Raw genomic sequence first — 21,194 nt, forward strand, 5'->3', positions numbered from 1 at the left:
GTGTGAGCTGGTGGTATGAGCTGGTAGCATGAGCCTGCGTGGTGGTGTGAACTGGTGTTGTGAGCTGGTGTTGTGAGCTGGTGGTATGGAGCCTGCACGGTGGTGTGAGCTGATGGCATGAGCCTGCATGGTGGTGTGAGCTGGTGGCATGAGCTGGTGGTGTGAACTGGTGATGTGGAGCCTGTGCGGTGGTGTGAGCTGGTGGTATGAGCTGGGGCATGAGCCTGCATGGTGGTGTGAGCTGGCGGCGTGAGCTGGTGGTGTGAGTCTGCGTGGTGGTGTGAGCTGGAGGCTGAGCTGGTGGTGAGAGCCTGCACAGTGTTGTGATTGCCTCCAGCAGCAGGGATGACCAGAAACAACGGGGGAAGGGAGGGCACCGAAAGACAGAGGTGAGTGGAAGAGGCTGGTGCAAATGAGTGACAGGGCTGGGACTGTTTCTGGGGACCAGGAGCTGGAGAGGGAGCAGCCAGGGGTCAGCCGTGGAGCAAAGCTAACTGGCTCCCCAGGGCGCAACTCATCTCTTTTTCTTGTTAGCACAGGGCTGTAACAGGCTGAGCCCAACAGCCAGAGGCAGCGTTATGGGGACTGCCTATAAAGAACTCTCCAGTAAAACCTCTTGATTCCTCCCCTTGAAGAAGCAAGAGCTTTCTGAGTGCCTCTTCACGGTGAGCCTCCGGAGGAGCCCAGGGTTAAGGAGGCTGACTTCCCACCCAAGGGGTCACTCTCGGGCTGTTGAGGGACGGCAAGCCCCATTCCACTTTGCACAGGTGAAGGGCGAACAGGAGGACAACCAGGGCCACAGAGGCACCCCCAGGTCCTCTCCCCTGTGGGCCCCATGAATAGAGGCCGCCCTCAGCCCTCACTTCTAGAGCTGACAGCACCACTAGGTGTCATAGGGGCACCTGCTGTGGGGGATGGGAATGCAGGTGACCTCACACTGTGGGTTCACTAGGGAGCAATTCACCAAGAGCCACTGTGTGTCCAGGACTGCAGTTACCCAGACGGTCAGTCGTGGTCCTCACCCTCAAGGAGCCCACTGTCTAGGGGGGAATAGTGAGGCAGACACAAGGACACCAGGGCAGAGGCACAGGGCCATAGGGAGTTCCAAGGACAGGGAGTTCATTTGGGATGGGGATCTGGAAAGATGGGAAGGAGGGATCACTCTGGGTTTACAAACCATAAGCAGCTGAGGACTCTCCCAGAGACAAATGGAAAGGTCAACCCCTCCATGGCAGCGTCGGGGTGTCGGGGGCTCTCAGGAAATCCAGAGGAGGAGGCCTGGGGAGTTGTGAGGGGCTTCTGGAAAAGGTGAACCTGAGGGGAAAGAGGCCTGCTGGAGAAAGGAGGTCAAGGACAGCATCAACAAAGCTATGAAGAGAGAGGCTAGGCCAGTCTAGGTCTTTTCACGGGGCTTTGTCACTGTGCAGGTGGAAGGGGATGCTGCATCCCCAAAGGTGGGTGGAAGCCAGGCTGTGGAGGGCCTGGGCACTTCTGGATGATAGATTGAGACCCCCTCTGGAGACTGTAATAAGGAGACCCAGAGGCCTTTGAGCAGGTCAGTGGCAGACACCCCTCTCCTGGGTAGTCATGGCCACACTCAGGGCTGAGCTAGAGGGTGTGGCAGTAGGCAAAGCCAGGCCCTCTCCAGGGCTGGCATAGGCATGGGACTGGAGCAGCAGGGAAGCTTGGGGTGGGGCTGGGCAGAGTCAGCAGATCACCCTTTCATTGCCGTGAGGCTCAGGCCTCAGGGAGAACTGGGCAGAGACTACAGTGCTTGGGGCTTGTGGGGAGAATGGCTCAGTGGGAAGGCCACGACCCTGGCTCCTAAGCATGGGAAGACATGCTGAGTCTACCTTGGTTGAGGGACCACTGTGTGCTGCATCCCCATGTGTGTGTGTGTGTGTGTGTGTGTGTGTGTGTGTGTGTGTGTGTGTGTGTGGCCATCTCAGCCCTGGTCCCTGTAGTCCCCACCTCCAGCCTCACTGTGACTGCTGGTCGACTTACGTGTAAGCAATCCCCAGGGCCGGAGGATGTGCTGGCTCATGTTGCTCCTCATTTGGCAGCAGCTGGGAACTCTGAACATCCTGGCCTCGCCGGGCGCCTCGCCGGGCAGCCAGGCCTGAGGGACACGGCGCAGGCCAGAAGACTCCGCTGCACATTAAGTCTCCAGCACGCGGCTCTCCCTCATCCATCTGGCCCCTCTCATGGGACTGTCAAAGAACAAGTGTGCTGTTTGGTAATTGCCTGGTGGGGACATGTCCCTCTGATGTCCCAAGAGAGCCTGAGCCTCCACCTTGTCTTTGGTGTCCACAGCCCCAGAATCTGGTTCCTATTGTCATCCCAATTATCCTGATCCCAATATGTTTGATGCCAACCAACTACCCAGTGAGGCTTTTCCCAGCCAGAAATTAATCACTGTCTAGAACTAAAACCTTAATGAAAAACGGTACCCAGAGTAGCAGGGGAGTGGAGGGTGGGAGGACGGGATATGAGACCTTAGCGCATTGGCTGGCACCTGCCAAGTGCCTGTGAGTGCAGAATCCCTGCTAAAACCACCTTGTGGGTGGGAAATAAGAAGGGAGTGCAGAGGGGATCTCATGATCCCCTTTGATATAAGAGTCTCACATTCCCTAATTGCCTGCCTGTCATCTCTGTCTCGAGTGTGCCCAGTGGTGCCGTGAGCTGGTTGTCCATTTACACACTGGTGGCAGTCCTGCTCCTCTGGGTCTGTGCTAACACATCGGCTTCATCAGTTCGGGCTTCCATAAGGAAGTCCCCTAGACTGAGTGGCTTCAACATTGGAACTTCACTGCTCCACTGGTCTGCAGGTGGGGAAGTTCAAGATCAAGGTGCTAGCTCCTTGGGTTCCCTAGTAAGGCTTCTCTTCCTGACAGAGGACGGCCACCTTCTCACTGTGTCTTCACGTGGTGGAGAGAGTGAGCCTGTCTGCTGTCTTCTGAGAGAAGCACTAATCCTATGAGATGAGGGTCCCACCCCATGACCTCATTTAACCTCAGTTGCCTCCTAAAAACTTAATTTCCGAGCATAGTCACTTTAAGAGTTAGGGATGCACCATGTATGTGGGAGACACAAAGGCCATGGCATCAGTGGCACACAGCTTGAACGTGTCCTTTGCGAGAAGAGAACAGATGGAACCAATCAGCTCTGACACAGACCTTTTAATGTGTGCTACTTCCTTCAGTACAGCTTTAATTGTGCCTTTTGTGTAGCCATGATACAGGGACAAGTCCAGCATGACTCTGTAACTCCAACATCCAGGTCAAAATGTTCCTGAGTTCCCAGATTCAGAGTGTGTGGGCATTGTTAGTCAGCTTTCCACCACGGTGACAAAATACCTGAGATAAATCAACTTAAAGGAGGAAAGGTATATTTTGTCTCATGGTTTCAGAGGTTTCAGTCCATAGTCACTTGACTCTATCACTGTGGAGCTGTGGCAAGGCAGAAAATTATGGTGGGGAGCACATGGTGGAGCAAGCTGGTCCCTTCACGGTGGCCAGGAAGCAGGGAGGGGGAGAGAGAGAAACAGCAACAGAGTCCTACTGTCCCTTTCAAGGACACACCCAAGGGACCTAACTTTCTTACCCACCTCCCAGTGGCTGAATAGACCAGAGACCAAGCTTCTATAAATGGGCGTTTGGGGGACACTTTAGATCCAAACCATAAGAGGCATGTTTCTGAGAAATTATTTTATTACAACTGATTTGTTAAATAACTAGTAGGCTGTTGTTTTAGTCAGCTTTTTCACTGTTGTGGCCAAAAGACATGATGAGAACAATTTTAAGAGGAAAAGGTTGTTTTGGGGCTCATGGGTTTCAGAAGTCTCAGTCCATAGATGGCCAACTCCATTTCTTAGGGCCCAAGTTAGGAAGGACATCAGAGTGGAAGAGTGTGGTGAAGGAAAGCAGCTTAGGACATGGTACTGGGGAGCAGAGAGAAAGCGTTCTCCTTACTACCCCAAAGGCATGCTCCCAATGACCCACCTCCCCCAGCCACGCTCTGCATGCCTACGTGATCACCCAGTTAATCCCTATCAGGGGACCAGTGCACTTAGATTAAGGCTCTTGGAACCCAATCATTTCACCTCTAAGCTTCCTTGCATTATTTCACACACATCTAAACTATAGCAGTTGTAGATGGAAAAGTTGGTAATATTGAGATCACATGGCCCAAAGGGAGGGATAGCTACTCTAATCTAAAGTCTGGCTGGGCATGGTGGTACACAACTGTAATCCTAGCAGCTCTGGAGGCTGAGGTAGGAGAATCACAAGTTCAAAGCCAGCCTCAGCAATGATGAGGCACTAAGCAACTCTGTCTCTAAATAAAATACAAAATAGGGCTGGGGATGTGGCTCATTGGTTGAGTGCCCCTGAGTTCAATCCCTGGTACCCCACCCCCAAAATAATAAAACCTCATGTAAGTGGGATGAGGGAAGTAGGGAAATTACCTGGGGATATTTTTGGAGGCCCAGGCTCCAGCCTGTCACTGTTGGTGTCTCAGAGTTGATTTGCCTTGGAGACACTTCCTTCACAGTGCCTACAGGTCTCATGGGTCCTGCCTCTGCACCCTACCTTCAACTCATGTCCCTGGAGAACAGGTCTTCATGAGGAGGAAGGTCCAAAGTCAAGCCAGCCTGAGTTTACCTTCTCCTCTCCTGCTCGCCAGCTTCAAGATGGTGGACTCAATCGTTCACCTCCATGTGGAGATAAACACCCATCTTGCAGAGTTGTTTCAGAGATTGAGAGAGACTGTACCTACTAAGCACTTACCCCAGGGTTGCCATTGGATAATATAAAGGTGATATGTGTTGTGGGCCTGGGGTCCCTTGCCCATGATTCATGCTTGGTGGCATTACAAGTTCCAGATGTCTCTTTCCCATGTTCTAAATGTTTTCTTTGTATTTTTAACCACAAAACATTTTCCCCAAATCGAATCTTATGTGGAACCTTGGAATCTATAACCAGTGGATGTGGAGATGTATTGGTTGAAGCTGGCCTGGGGCTAGATGCCCTCAGACAACCTTCTGTCCATCTCTAGGAGCCCCAGGGGTCCACCAAGGAACACTATTTGAGGAGCACTCCTCTATTTACTCTTTTCTTCCAGTCCTAAAGTTGGCATCCTGGTGTAGCAGTGTAATTGTTTCAGTTCTGCATCCCAAGGAACCCCCTCATCTGGTCTTTCTCCCTGAGGTCACCTTGCCCAAATTCTTCAGTCACACATTCACAGTCCTCTGGTCACTCCTGCACAGGGCTCATCACCTCAGGTTCGCATGGACTTTGCTAGTCAATTTATAGAGGCCCATATAAGGCCACCCTAAGTAATTTAGATTTAACTTTTAATATTCAAAGGGGTTATAATATAAATATATCTACAAATCATAAAAAGTGTTTTGTAATATTCTGTAGTCTCCTTTCTCATTTGTGAAATGGTGGAAGTAAGCCTGGGAGCAATATACAGAAAAGACAGCACGTCCTGGGTATCTCTGCCACCCGAGTCAGAGATTCAGGGGCCGTGTGTTAGAGAAGTCTGTTCAGCTTGATTCCCCCTGTTTCCTTCCCCCTCTGAAAGATAAGTTGGACATTGATTTTTTTCTTTAATGGCTTTCTTGTGATATATATTACATGTCATATAATTCGTTCATTTAAAGTATACAATTCAGTGTTCTTTTTACTGTATTTGCAGGGATACACAACTATCACCACAATCAATTTTAGAACGTTTTCATCACCCCAAAAGAAATATTTTACTCAGTAACAGTCCCTCTCCCTTTTTCCACAAATCTCCTAATCCTAGGCAACCAGTAATCTACTTTCTGTCTCTGTGGATTCACGTAGTCTAGACATTTCATAAAAATAGAACCGCTCAATATGTGGTCTTTCATGTCTGACTTCTTTTACTAGTATAATGTTTCTAGGTTCATCCATGTCCTAGCATGTGCCAGCACATTGTCCCTTTTTATTGTTGAATTATATTCTAGTGCATAGAAAACCAAATTCTCTTATCTATCACTTGATGGACATTTAGTTTGTTTCCACTTTTTGGCACTCAGGAATAATGCAGCTATAAATGTTGCATACAAGTGTTTGTGTGTGGATCTTCAGTTTTGTAAGTTTCCCTATCAAGAGAATGAGGATCTCAGTATCTAGTGAATATCTATTATGTTCAAGATACTGTGCTGAGCACATACTATCTCATATTATATTCACTGTGGCCCAAGGTGTGGGGTTTTTCCAAGGGAGAAAACTGAAGTCCCAAAGCTAATAATATGCAATGAAAGTAGGATTTGAACCCAGTTTTCTATGGTTCCATAACAGTAGCCTTTCACACTACTTCCAGAAGTTGGGCAGCTGTTGGTACTTCACCACTCCAGTCACCCACACTGATTGTCACTCTGATAAAGTCCATATCATGGGTCACTTACCTACACTATTTTAATTGCACCCTCATTCCAGCCCTGTGAGGTTGTCCTACTGTTACTAATGTTGAGGGAAGATAAGAAGTTCCTAGAAGCTCCATAGCTCACCTGAGTGACATGGCTCAGGACATCAGAGCCTGGGTGGCAGCATTCAGCAGTATCTGGCAGCTGCTCCTTGCTCCCACAGTTCTCACTTGCAATCCTAGCCTTCTCTAGTCTTCGTCCTCTCCAGGAAGCATTTCTCACATGCCAAGAATTCCATTTTCAAAGGACAGCACATACGAATGCCTGTGTAAGCACATGTAGACATATGAGAGCCAAGGACCTCATTGTGCCTGAACCCATTGTGCCAGCCTTGGCATTGCTGGACTGCCTGCTGCACATCTGCATCAGAATTCACTCCTACATGTGCCTGCAAACCAACACCCTAAAGCACACAGAAAACTTCCTTGGGAGGTAGTTCTGAGGATGTCAAGGTGGAAAGCGATTTGTGGAGCTGCCTGGAACAGGAAGACGGCAGTTGAAGGGAGGCTGTAGAAGGAGGAGGGGTAACGGTCATGGGTAACCTATCAACTGTCTCCATGTGGTTGCCTGCCCACAGCTGCTATCTTGGACGACCCCATGGAGTGCAGCAGAGGGGAGCGGCTCTCCATCACCCTGGCCAAGAACCGCATCAACCGCGCTCCTGAGAGGCTGGGCAAGGCCAAGGTTGAAGTGGACATCTTTGAGCTTCTCAGAGACAGCGAGTACGAGACTGCAGAAACCAGTACGTAGAATGGACAGGGCCGGCAGAGGACGAGCTGGTGGTGTGAGCTGCACCTGTTGCCAGGCCTCTGATGTAGATATACTCAGGGGTGGGAGAGAAACCAGCACCTGGAGGTCCTATGGGGTTCTTGGCCTGCATGAGACTCCCAGGTTTTATTGGGAATCTTGTGTAGAATAGAACTGAGACAGAATACAAATTCATTTGTCTTCCCGTTCATTCATTCCTTCATATAGTGATTCATTCAGCCACTGGAAATTTTGTGCACACATCCCTAAATGAAATCTTGTGTATGATTGAGAAAGAAGAAGTAGAGCGCTCCCATGGGAACTCAGCCACTGCTTGTTGGGTCACTTGTCTTGCTTTCATGTGCTGAGGGCAGCATTGTAGAAAACTGGGTCTTCTTCATCTGTAAAATGGAAACTCTAGGCTCTTCTTTGCAAATGTTGCAAGTTATTGTGAGATTTAAACTACTTAACATATAAGAAAATCCTTTGAATTGCAGTGTTGTACAGGCATACACAGTAGGTCACTAAAGTCACATATCAGGTGCCCCTACTATGTGATGAACATTACTTTTAATTCTCACAGTAGCTTGAGAGTTAAGTGTTATTCATCCTTTGAGGGAAAAAACCATGGAGTTGAAAGATATTGAATAGTTTGCCTGATGACAGAACTAAAGAGTAGATCCCGCAAACCCAGTGCATGACCCACTACGCCTCCACTGTGATGCTCTGGCACCTTGCAGCGGTTACCTTGGTGACTACATAGGATTAGACCCAAGTAAGTGGGCCAGTATCTTGTAGCTAAGCTGAAAATGAACAGTTCCAGTGCAGAAGGAAGGTAAAGGGCTGTGTTAATCAACCCTCTGTTACTTTAGTAAAGTATTTGAGATAATCAACTTAAAAAGAGAAAAAGGTTATTTTGCTCTACAGTTTTGAAAGTTTCAGTTCATGATTGGTTGGACCTGTTACTTTGGGCCTGTGGAGAGGCAGAACATCATGGTGGGAACACCTGGTGAAGCTAAGTTGCTCACCTCCTGGTGGCTAGGAAGCAAAAAAGAGATAGGAAGAGGAGGGGCTGATAACCTCTACATGGGCACAACTCCCAATGACCTAAGTTCCTTCCTCGAGGCCCTGTCTACTACAGGTTCCAGCATCTCCCATTAGCATCACAGGGCAGCAACTCACAGGCCTTTGGAAGATATTCTGGATCCAAACTATAGCAAGGGTCCCTCAGCCCTGACAGATGATAAATCTATTCCCTGGGAATTGAAGAGTCCCTGTTTCCTCCTTTTTCAATACATATGAACCTTTAACAACACTCAGTGAAAAACAAACAATAATTTGCTTGAGTATTTATGCCAAGCATCTGGTCTTCCATACGAGCCACGCTCTAACCTGGCCTGATACTGTTGCAAGAAAAGAAACACATCCTCACTGGCCCGAGAAGAGCAGAAGGATATTATAAAGAGGGAGGTAAGCAGTGGCTCCAGGACCCACCAGCCTCTCTCTCATACTTTCACAACTTTTTAATGCTTTCAAGCTGTTGGATCCAGACTCTTCCATCTCTGCTAGATTGGTTTCTCTGGCTTATCCATCATGTACTGTCCCATAATGGCAGTCCCACCCAATTTTGCTCTTTGTTTGTTCCTTCAGGAACTTTTATTGAGCAGTTGTTCTATTTATGGCATGATTGAAGACATCATGCTTTGGGAACAGTGTGGAAACAAGGCAGACCTGGTCCCTGCACCTGGGGGGATTGCAGTCTCTCTTTGGAGTGCACATCAGAGGCAACCTCCCCTCAGTGCCTCTTCCTCTGGATCCCCAAGGTAGAGTGTAGCATCTGTTTAGCTCATCTTGTCATGTGACCAGTGTTACAAGTTACAGGTGTTGGACAGATTGCCTACTGACTACCCTTGGGGACTACGTCTGTGCCTCATCTGGTAGCTGTGATGGAAGGTGGTTCATACTGTAGAGAACAGGGCCAATGAATCCAGCAGCATCTATGGGCACAGATTGCTCCAGAAGAGGATGTGGTGGAACAAGTACCGAAATAGTCGATCATTTATTCATTCTTTCAGTCAGTTGATGAGTATTTAGCGAGTGCCTGTTAGTCTTTAATCTAGACAATGAGGACGCAGCAGGGAACCGATGAAAGTCCCTAGTTGTCAAGGAGGCTAATTTCTAGTAGAATGAAAGAAGATTCTGATTTCCCAAGATCATTCAAATGAAATTAGAAACACCAGCAATGACTTCTTAAGGTTCTCTTAGTCCAGTCTGCAGGGTTTCTTTGTCCAGGTCTCAGACAGGCATCCAGATTTCTGTTGCCCATAGTTTGAAAAACAACCTGCTCATTCCTTTCCTTTGGTTCCTCTGGGCTTCCCTGGCGGGACCCGGAGCACAGATTTACCTGTGGTGAATGGTGTCATTAGCAGATGGAAATTTCCTCTCCTGATGACCCACACAGGCTGTCTTCTTAAAGTCAATACATCTAAAATATTAAGCCAGGTGAATCAGGGGAACAAAGGAAATTGATACATTTATTCCACATTACAGGGCTCTGGGTATCTTTTTAGTGGCCTTCTTGTAGGCACCCAGTATTTTATTAGCAAATGGCTCTTGGTTAAGCTTTTACATCTCAGTGTGATTAAGGTGTAATTAGCATTTGTTAGAAAAGAGGGCTTCTGGATCTTTCTACCCCCAAGGCCTTTCATTGGATGCCAAAGCGTACCCCCACCCCCCATAGGTTTCACACACTACCCAGGTACTTCATGGGAAGATGCCAACCTGGCTCTTTCCCTCCCAAAGGGAGAGGGTCTTGGTGCTGCTGGCGGAAGCAGGAGTGGGGTAGGACTGGACGTCAGTGGGAATAGGGTGGGAAGGAAGGAACAAGGAAAAGGCCAGCAGCTCTGTGATCCCTACTTTGGGGAGCCTGTGTGGTATAAAGGTGAGGATCATGGATTTGGGGAACTGGATTGACCAGGATTAATCCTGTTTCTGCAGTTTATCAGCTGTGCGGTGTTGGCAGGCTATTTAACCATTTGGAGCCTCAGTTTCCGCACATGTCAACAAGGGTGCTGGTTACATTGCCTCATGGATTCCATCGTGGGGTGCTTGCCATGGTGCACATGGCAGGAATTCAGTAAGCGGTAGCCATGGCTTTTCTTGTTGGCCTTGTCCTCTCCTGTCACAGTTGAGCAGGCTTCTTCCAGGCTTTCATGTGGCATCCCCTCTCTGTTTCAAAGTTGGGCCACACCCAGGGGCAGCAGTATCTCCAGGGCTCCTCTCAGGTGTCCTGCTTCATGTTGGCCCCATTGTAATTGGATATTCCTCTTCTCTTTCCAGTTTTCTGGGCTTGATACATCTGACAGCTTTGAGCCTTTGGAAGTAGGGGTGGGTCACTCATGCTAGCTAATGCTCAATGTCACAGACTGTTTTCCCTGAGCTAGTGGCCTGCGGCTAATTTGGATTGTTTATTTTAAAATTTATGAGTGCTCTGGGACCCTGGGAAACTGCCTCAGCCCCACACCTATCACCCTGAGGCCAGGGAATCTGCTTCAAGGAGAACAAAGAGACCCTGGTGAGGATGTTTTTGGTTGTGGGAGGTGGAGGCTCTGATTGAAGTTGAGGCTGTAGCAATCCAGCAGGGTACAGCTGTACCCAGCTCTCAGTAATAGGTGGGTTTCTAAAAGCTCCGTACACACCATACTTAATGAATCACTTTGGGGGTGGGAGAGTCATTCCAGGGAAGCCGTGGTTATTTCGAGAATCAAAGATGATCAAGTATAAAGATGCTGGAGTCTGGCGGTCACCACTCTCATCTGATAGTTGAACATGAGACTTGGAAATGGGAAGTATCATGCAGGGCGTTAATTAATAGCCAACCTGGAAACTGGAAAGATAGAGGAGTCGAGAATCAACCCCTGTTCTATCTGGTTCAAACAGACAGATTTTCATATAGTGGGCTGAGTTCAAGTGAGGGTCACTTGTAAAATTTCCTCAGTCCACATGGGATCCCCCCATCTCTGCCCTTTCACCATTATTGCCTCCGGCTTCTAGATGTCTGACTTTCCAATTCCCTCCACACCGCCCACAGATCTGAAATAAAAGATGCACAAGACCCCTTAGGTCATCTCCGCCCCCCCCCCAGCCGCCCTTCCTCTTCCCTTCACTGTCTTGTCTCCATCATAGCCTTTCTTTTGCAGGGAGCTCCTGGGAGGCATCACCCTCCTGTTCCACAGATCACTCTATCTCCTGCGGGGCTCTTGTATTAGAGCTTAACTAAGCGCCACCCCTTTACCACCCAGATGCCCTGAGGCACTGTCTCTACTGCTGCCAGAAATGTTTTGAGGTTTAATTTACTGCAGAGCCAGAAGCAGGGGCCTCCCTACCACCCCCTGGCCTTTGCCTCTGTTGGTCTCTGAGGCCACACGTGCCACAAGCTGTCCAAGCTGTCTCCCCTTGAAACCCAGAAGCACACTGGTTACTGGGGTCTCGTGCTACTGCAGTGCACGTAGCATGGGGCATGGTGGGTGCTATTCTGGCTCTGAGGGGCTGTGCTCCTCTTGCAAGGCCTCTGAGCTTCTCCAAGTTTCCATGGGCATGATTTCCAGTGATTCAGAGCCGCCTCAACTAAGTAGGGGCTAGCATCCCTCCCTCAATTCAGTAGAATAAATCAAAGTCAGAGCAAAGCAAAAGAGTAAGAAGCTGGAAGATAAAGACATACAAATAATGGCGAGTCATTCAACAAACATTCCCCTTGCTCCCCGTCTCTGAGTTTCCTGTGTCACATGCACATGATAAAGATTCAAAGCTGCATTAAATTATGACAATGTTGGAAATCATATGCTCCAAGCCCTTTGCTTTTACAGATGGAGAAACTGAGGTTCATGATCTTTCCCAGGAAGAAGTTAAGACCTGCACATCTGCAAAGTGACATAATCCTGAGAATGTGTGGGTGGGGAGTGGCTCAGAGAGGGCATCGGGAAGTCAGAGCTAGGACACAGGCCAGAGGTCATGTGAGGCCTCAGGAGCAGACCTTAGAATGCCCAATAGGTGACAAGAGGGGAGGAAGGCAGCTAGGGACATGGTGTAGTAAGTAGCATGAGCTGAGGCTTGAACCAGGACAAAGCAGGGTCCATTGGGACAGGGTGACAGATTGGCGTGGCTGTGCAGAAGAGTTTATGCAGGGGCAGAGGTGGCAGAGGGCCAGGTAGACGGGTGCTCACACTTGGGGCTGGAGCCAATGTACCAGGATTCTAAGCGCTGGCTCTGCCCACACCTTGGGCTTCTGTCTTAGGCCCCCTCATCCTCATGGGAGAATAATCAGAATTCTCCCCAAAATGGGCATAATGTTCTCACTTCATGAAGTCACCGTGAGGATGAAATGAGAGATGCTTCAAGGACTCAGAGCAGCGCCTGGCGTGGGCTGAGCTCTCGGTGAGCATCTCCGGCATTCATGAGAACGGATTGAGGTGACTGTTGGCCTTGCCCTGGGATGATCATGGCTTATCTGTATGCTCTGTGTGTGGCCTAAACAGGCACAAAGAGGGACCTCTCCCCACAGCCTCTGGGACTCTCAGGCTGTGGCACAGAGAAGTGTCTCAATGCCTCATTGAAGCTAGGATTGTCTTTATGCCCCATAAAGCTCCATAAAGCTGTCCCCACCTACTCCTGGGCTCAGAGGGTGGCCGAGTGCTCATCAAGTGCTGCCCTGTCATTGAGGGGACTCAGGAAGCTGGAGGGACTCAGAGGTCCCTAGGGTCAGCCCCTCTGGGCAATCTGCGCCAGAGCCACCCTTTCCCTCTGCTGTCGGGGAGGGACCTGTGAAGTCTCTGGGGAGACCCAAGTTCCCATGAGTGCTCCTGTCCAGCCCCAGTTTCTCAGGGGAGTTAGTTTCCAGGCCAGATCTGGCATTTGGAGGGGAAGAAGTTCCCCCACCGGCTGCCACACCGCATCCCAGTCCTTCATTCCAGCAGCTGCTCTAACAGTTGCTTCCGACTCCTCTGCTGGCTGGAAAACTTAGTTGCCATGGCAGTGCCACTCATATCTCCATGTTCCTTCTCTTTCCTCTCCCCAGGAGGCAGAGGTAAAGCTGTTTCCCTCCCCTGCTCTCCCTCCCTAAACTGCTCAGAGTCCTCACTCAGACGCCCTGGCCTATGGAGTCAGGGCCCAGGGAGCTCTACAGCTGCAGCCCTTTTTAGAAGGTCCCCATTTCTGCTGAGCAGGGCATCCTTCATAGGGAACAAAAACCACTTCTGTGATTGCAGCAAATCCCCAGACCATGGCTGCTAGAAGATCAGAGTTCAATTTCATTGAACTCATTTTGGATCATTTCAATTCAGTTGAGCAAATGTCTGGCGAGCAATTCCTTTTTGCCAGGACTAAATAGATTGACCTCTGCCCTCAAGAAGCTTATAATCCATCCAGGGAAATGGACACATGGACATGGGTGTGAGGAGCTCCAAAGACAGGCCTAGGTCCTCAAACCCCTGACCCAACGCATTTAGAATCCAGAGCTTCTAAGACACTGGCATGGTCATATTGAGCTCAGGCCATATGCTAAAGAACATCTCCAGTGACATGCCAATCCCAAACAAATTCATGCTTGTATTCTTTTATTCACACTTTGTACAAGTTGAATACCCTTATCTGAGATGCTTGGAGCCAAAAGTGTTTCCAATTTCAGTTTTTTTTTTTTAAAAAAAAAACACATTTAAATATTCACTGCATAGACTTTACTTGTTGAGCATCCCTAATCTGAAAATGCAAAATACGAAATCCTAAATGTTTTGAGCATCATGTCAGTGCTTAAAAAGGTTCAGATTTCAGAGCCTTTCAGATTTTGGATTAGGAATGCTTAACCAGTAGATAGCTATACATCTGTCTATTTAGATCAGATTTTGCCACTAAATGAGTTTGATGAAAAACATCCCATCTCATCTCAGAGCCTTATGGATTATGGACTTCGGCAAGAATTTATTTTTAGGAGAAACTTCCTTCTGTTGAGAGCCAACATCATGAGACTGCTTGGGGCAGAACTTGGCTCGGAATTTAGAAAGCAGGGGAAACTTCCCTGTCTCCGAAAGGCAGCTGACTCAGATGTAGGGAAGGACAGATGCCTTGGGCAAGATCCCAGCTGGGTGTTAGAGGAGCAGTAGGAGATTTCCAGGAGAGGGTCAAAGACAGTGTAGACCACAGTAGACTAAGGATGCCAATGGACCCTTCTCAGAAAATTGTTTTAAAGTGGACAAAATAGTGAATGGTTCAGATGACCATGGAAACTAATTGTATAGAAATGCAGTTAAAATATTTTAATAGTCATATATTAACACCTGTGCTTCTTTATTAATGTATTCAATAGCTAAACCCAGCATAGGGTGTAACTTCTAGGGTAATTTTGAAGTAGTAATGAATATAAATGACATTTTAAGATATCTACAGCTCTGTAAAGTGATGCAAAAACACTGGTGATTTCAGTTGGTGACCAAGTCACAGACACTGTTATTAGACCATGGTTTGCTGCCTACATTCAAAATGGAAGGAAATTCTACCTTTCAGCTGGGGTTAGAGGAAAGAGCGATGTGATTCCCCCCGCAATGTTCAGACTCCTGACTTCTCCCTCAGGTCCAGGCAGCAGGTTAGGAACCCCTGGTCTTGTCAGAGATAACCACTCAGGGACAGATAAGGAAGCAGATAGAACATTCTAGTCAAGCTGGCATGGGAGATGGCACCATGAGAGAAAAGGCCAGAAAAGCAGGGTCACAGGAAGACCAGACTCACTTGAATTTTCCTAGTCATCAGGAGGAATTCTTTTTATTATTATGCCATATTCCTTATAAGACATTACAAAAGGAGTGCATGCTCATATTGGAAAGCAAAGGAAGTAAAACAGGAAGAAAGTCACTCAGCATCCCAGCAGCCAAGGCAGTGTCCATCACTGTTCTCCATGGGAGCCTGTGCTGAAGGAACAGGGCCCTGGAGCCTGGGGGTCAGCAGCTGAATCTTCACCCTGCTCTTTCCATCTCGTTTTTGTGTCTATGAAGTGAGGTACAGTAATAGTACCTCTTTGCCAGGTTGTGTTAGAACTAAATAGGTAAAAGTTCCTGTAACGTGCTTTGAATAGGCCACAATTAGCACTCAATAAACATTGGTTTCAGTCACATCTTGTTCCAGTCATTTCTTGTGCATAACTATCCCCTGAATTTGCAAAGTTGGAGCCCTCAGATAGATGGACATATAATTTTATTTCCTGCTTCCTTCTCTTAATAATATTACATAAATATTTTTAATGCTATTATAAACTGCTCATAAGCATTTTAAATTCCTAAATAATATCCCATTTCCGTGTATGACCCACACTTTATATAACGATCCCCTTATGATTAGACATTTAGTTTATTTATGGAAAGCATTGAGCGGGCTTCAGTGTGGTGGACAGTGATTTATTGGACACATAATTCCGAGTCAGGCCCTGTGCTCAGTATGGAGGGTACCAGGGTAAATAAGACAAGTTTTCTGACTTAGAAGAACATGCAGATCGTTGCTTTATTATTATAATTTGCCTCACAGTTTGGAGAAAGGATTGGAAATGAAGAATGCTGGAGACAGGGAGACCTTGTGGAAGACAGGTGGCCAAAGGAACTGACCAGACACAATGGCAGTGGTGTAGGAAGGAGAGGGTGCCAGATGTGAGCATGTCAGAAGGGCAGATTTGGCCCCCGACTCAGTAGTGAGTGAATAGATTTAGCAAGGAAGGGTCAAGGGTGGGCCTGGCTTTGACCTTGAGGAGCTAAGGGGAGAAAAGTTGAGTGGTTAAGAGCCTGGGCTTTGATGCCTGATGGATCCCCAAGGTCAAATACAGTTCTACCATATATTACCCACATCCAGTTGAACAAGTTACTTACATTTTCTAAGCCTCAGTTTTTCTACCTGTAAAGTGGGGACAAGATGAATCTTCCTCATAGAACTATAAGATCAAATTAGATTATGAAGAATATAAGCCAGGCTCAGTGGCACATACCTGTAATTCCAGCAGCTCAGGAGGCAGAGGCAGGAGGTTCGAAAGTTCAAACCCAGCCTCAGCAAAAGTGAGGCACTAAGTAAATCAGTGAGACCCTGTGTCTAAATAAAATACAAAACAGGGCTGGGGATGTGGCTCAGTCAGTGGTTGAGTGTCCTGAGTTCAATTACTGGCAGCCCCCTCATATATATATATATATATATATATATATATGACATGATTTACCAGGGACAATGAGAAGGGTTGAAGGAACCATTCTAAGCACTTTGTACGTATTAACTCACTTTAATCCTTACAACGTGCCCATGAGAGAGGTGATGTTAGTATCCTAGTTTTAGAGGTAAGCAAATGGGCCCAGGGAGGTTCAGTAACTTGCTCAAGGTCTCACAACCAGTAAGTGCCAGCCCTGAGACTCAGACTCAGACAGCCTCACAACAGAGTTCACGCTCATGAGGACCTTGCCGCCGGTGGCCTTGTTGAGTGTGAGGTGCTAGAAAGAAGGCCCTGAGGTCACATCCAGCAGGTGCTTGGAACTTGATTGTGTAACCAGGCCATAGGTTAGAATATAGGATCATCTGGGCAGAGAGGAGGCAAGGGCAGACTTCCCGTTAGAGGGCGGCCCAGGCAAAACCTAAATTTAGCAGGTGGGAGAAGGAAGAGGAGTCAGCAGAGGAAACGATGCTCAGACAACTGGGTGAGCATGAGGACTGGAGGGAGTCGTGAAATTCCAGCGAACAGTGCGCTCGGCAACAGCAGATGCTGCACAAAGAGACCTGGACGAGGACCAGTAACTGGTCATGGTGACCTTGGAGAAAGCGGATTCTAAGGACAAGGTGGGCAGGCGGACCTCAGCTGTGAGGGATTGAGAAGAGCTGGGTGACAGAGTGGCTGCAGGGAGTCCTGCAGACAAAGTAGGTGGCTGTGAGAGCGCAGGATGAACCCTGGACAGGGTCCAGAGGCTGGAACCCAAATGCTGGCTTTGACTTTGATCAGGAGTGTGACCTAATGGGAGTCACTTTGTCCCTCAGGGATAGTAGTTCCTATTGGTAAAGAGGAGGTAGGAGTCCTAAAGGGGAGACCCTCATAGGGATAGATGGGGTGACAAACTAAAAGCACCTATCAGGCCCATTAAGAGTTAGGCAGGCTGCAATCACTTGAGGTCACTTGCAAGAAAATAGCTTAAACCTAGAAGAGGCTCTCAGGGCTGAGGCCTGGTCCTCACTTCCTCTGCCCCTGGGATGGGTCTGACACTTAGAGCTGATGAGTCCCCCTCAGGTGTCCTCTGCAGGCAGACTCGGGGTTGGCTGAGATTTGGGAGGTTGTGGGGTCCCTGCTGGAGCTGGAGCTGCAGCTAAGCCAAGAGGAGGCCTGGAGGATGTGTGGTTCATGTGGTCAATTGCCACTCTGGGATTTGACCCCAGCATCTGCCTTGCTGCCTGGGCGCCATTCCAATGATTGCTTGGCCGTGTTGGCCAGTGGTTAGGACTCTCACTTGGGAGAAAGAACATCCAGGGGGCAGGTGTGGCTTTGCAGCTGTCTCAAGAAGCAGCTTCCTGGCTCAGAAATGGCTGCCTTACTCCTAATGGGAGGTGGGGGAAAGTCTTTGTGAAATGAAGCTTTGGGCTTTGCAGACAAAGATGTCCTGTCATGCATGGGGAACTTTGAGGCGTATTCTGAACGCAGAGTCTCGGTTCTGATGTCAAATGCCTGGACAGAGAACGAGCTTTTGTCCTCTCTCTTCACATTTTCCCCACTTTTCTCCCATTCTTTCTTTCTTGGTCTCTAACATTTTAATGTTCTAGATCCTTCCTTCCTCTTCTGACCATGCCCCACCCATTCCTGCTTTCGTTGGACAAATGTGAACTGGGCACCTACTGTCTAGAAAATGTGCTAGACACTGAAGAAATGGGAAATGGCAGTTTAGAAATAAGCATGGCTCTGTTCCTGCAAGGGGTTTGAAATCTAGTGAAAAGAGATTTGTGTCTACTTTGTGTCTACTACTCTCTAACCAAAGTAGACACAATTGCAAGTGTCTTAGAATACAGGCACAAAATGGGGACCTTGGAAGCCCCAGGCCTGGTTAGTTCCACCTAAATAACCCAGGAAGGTCTCAAGAGAAGGTGGCATTTGAGATGACATTTGACAGATGACTGCCCAGAGTCCAGGAGGGAAGGACACCTTCCCATCGGAGGCAGGGCGAGGTCACAGGTCTGCTGGTGGGTCAGGACAGTGGCCAACATGCTAGGGAAGGAGGTGAACAGAGGGGCCCTTAACAGTGGGCCCCCTCTGCCTTGCATTTTATTTTGGCTCCTCCTATTGAACCTGCTTTCTTGTCTGTCTGCATAAATCCTGCCACCTTTGTTCCCCGTATTCCCAACCTTCTTCCTCCTCCACTCTGGGTATCTGGAGGTGTGACCACTCTGGGAGCTGGACCCTCAATCCCTGCAGCACATGCCCAGGCTGCCTCCACCCCACTGCAGACCAGGCCAGGAGGGCATCTCAGGGTTCCTCCATTAGCCTCTGTCCTTCAGTGACAGCCCAGACGATTTATATACCCGGCTGGCTGTGGCCGTATGTTGTCATAACCTGGGTCATTTCCTCATTTAATACTGCCCATAAACTCCAATAAAACTGTCCTAGAGCCCAGTGGTCCAGGGGGAGAAGGAGGGACACTAGGTTTGGAAGGGTTGGAGAGGGGCCGGGGCTGAGGGTGGGTAGAAGGTGAGAGGCAGCCGATGAAGATTGAAGGACTCAAGCCTGCCACCCAGGGGGGCAGCTGAACCAAGCGCCACCTGATGGGTGCCTTGCTTCCTTTCCTGTCCCTACCTCTGGCTGCAGTGTGTCAGATCCTCCCCAAGGGGGTGGTTGCTGTCCTGGGACCATCATCCAGCCCGGCTTCCAGCTCCATCATCAGCAACATCTGTGGGGAGAAAGAGGTGAGTACTGGGCTGGGTTGAGGGGATATCTAGAGGCTGAAGCCTGGGCCTGGGCCTGGGCCTGGGCCTGGGCCTGGGCCTGGGCCTGGGCCTGGGCCCCAAAGGGATCATGGATTTGGAGGGGCCGGAAGGGCCCATCAAGACTGGGTCGGGCAGGGCATGGTGACACAAGACTGTAAAGCCAGTTGGTTCGGGAGGCTGAGGCAGAAGGGTCACAAGTTCAAAGCCAGCCTCAGCAACTAAGCCAGGCCCTAAGCAACTCAGTGAGACCTTGTCTCTGTTGTGGCTCAGTGGTAGAGTGCTCGCCTCACATGTGCAAGGCCCTGGGTTCGATCCTCAGCACCACATAAAAATAAATAAATAAATAAAACGACCACATAGTCCTCAGTTTCGCTCACTTTGCTCCAAACTATTTTAATAGGGGAGCCTCAGGGGAGATGTTTGATGATGGGATTTTCAAGCTGAGCTCCCGAGTCTTCAGAGTCCCATGGTGGTATCTCCGGTGGCCTCTTGGTGAAGGGGTGGAGAGGCTGGTGAGGGTGGTGGTGGGGAAGGAGACTAAGAGGACAGAAATCTGAGCCCTCCAGCCCATGTGGCCAGCTCCGTGGTGATCTGTTCAAACATTGGGATTCTGGGGTAGAATGCCTTTAGGGGAAGGCACTGCTACATTTTATTGCAAAATATAAAGTTTGAAAGCCTCTATTTTATAGTTCTTGAGAAAAGGGGTTTTATTCTGTGTTCTTCCCTCGTTCACCGATTCCAGATTCCAGCGTCTGGTCTACTCCTTCAGGCGGGACGGGCTTCCTGGGTGGGGGAGGGGAGCTCCCAAAGTGTTGAGGCGCTTTCCTCTGGTTCTAGCTCCATGAGAGAACAATGTGGGAGGGGCAAGTTTCTGAGCACCAGCCCCTCTCTATTCTGTCCACTCTCCCCTCCTTCTTCCCTGGAGAAGATGGACTTGGAACTTCTGAGAGTCTCTGTTGCTGGCATCTTTCTACGTCCTTCCTGGAGTCCGCCAGTCCTTCTGGGAGATGGGGAGCAGGTGGCCCCTTAGCCCCTCTCTGCTCCTACGGCCAGGTCCTTGGGGGCAGCTGCAGCTTGGTGCAGAGGCACAGGAGGGGCCAGGGGAGGAGCCCAGGGAGAAGGCAATCCCTTACATCTGCGTTAGAGACCTGGAGTCCCCGGCTTCCAGAAGCTTCACTCCTGGCAGGTCCAGCTCTTGGAAATAGGAGGGGGCACCCCCTAACTGACAGACTGGATGCCTCCCCAGAGAGCCGCCCCTGTAGAAACGGGGAGCTGTGGACAGGCTTCTGCCTGCCCCACATCCTCCTGGAAGCTACCCCCTTGAGGTTATGATCAGAGGGCTTGGGAGTCCCTGAGCCTTTGTGCAGAATATTTATCCTCCCTATTTGATGAGCCCTAAGAATTGCTATCAGCACATTTGGGTGCTTTGCAGCCCCAGCCTGGTCCCAGGTGGTTGCTCCTCCAGGGATGGGCTTGCCCTTCTGGCCTCCCACTGGGGCCATGCTGACAGCTCCCCATCCTTTCCCCTCCCACACCTAGAAGAGGGCTCAGGCTAGCCCAGGGCACAAAGCAGCTTCCATCCCTCTCAGACCCTTCCAGCATCTTACTGCCCTCAGCCCAGGAGTTTCTCCTGATATTTAATTGAAATCTTTCTGCCATGCTCCAAACAATAGCTCAGATATGTGGCAGGTCATTATTTCAGCGGTGGCTCTGATCTTCACCAGCCGAGGTCGCCAAGACTTCAGCTTCCCATTTTCTCTCTCCCTTTCTTTACTCTTCTCCCCCATTTCTTTCTTCATTGGCTCTTTCTGTCCTCCCCACAAACCCACTTGAACACGGCCTCCTCGTGGGATTCAGTGGCCATTCATCTCAGCCAGCAGATCCCTCAGCTCCATTTGGCCTTTGGGGCCCAAGGCTGAGCCCCTCACTTGCAATGTCCCACCCTGGCCCTGTGCCAGGGACCAGCCTGCCAGGCTGCACTGCCCAGGGAGCTGCCAGACAGTCACCCCTCCTTTGT

The 21,194-nt window shown here is 49.3% G+C and overlaps 1 protein-coding gene across 1 annotated transcript in view; it reads left to right on the forward strand.

Annotated features, from left to right (window-relative positions):
* Positions 1-21,194, forward strand: part of Grik4 (glutamate ionotropic receptor kainate type subunit 4) — a 410,759-nt gene that overhangs the window by 239,011 nt on the left and 150,554 nt on the right. The window contains 2 exon segments of the mRNA XM_078047176.1: positions 7,035-7,199; positions 19,059-19,156. Coding sequence (XP_077903302.1) covers positions 7,035-7,199; positions 19,059-19,156 — 263 coding nt within the window.

Source organism: Ictidomys tridecemlineatus, chromosome 4, assembly GCF_052094955.1.
Source record: "Ictidomys tridecemlineatus isolate mIctTri1 chromosome 4, mIctTri1.hap1, whole genome shotgun sequence".
Taxonomy (NCBI): Eukaryota; Metazoa; Chordata; class Mammalia; order Rodentia; family Sciuridae; genus Ictidomys; species Ictidomys tridecemlineatus.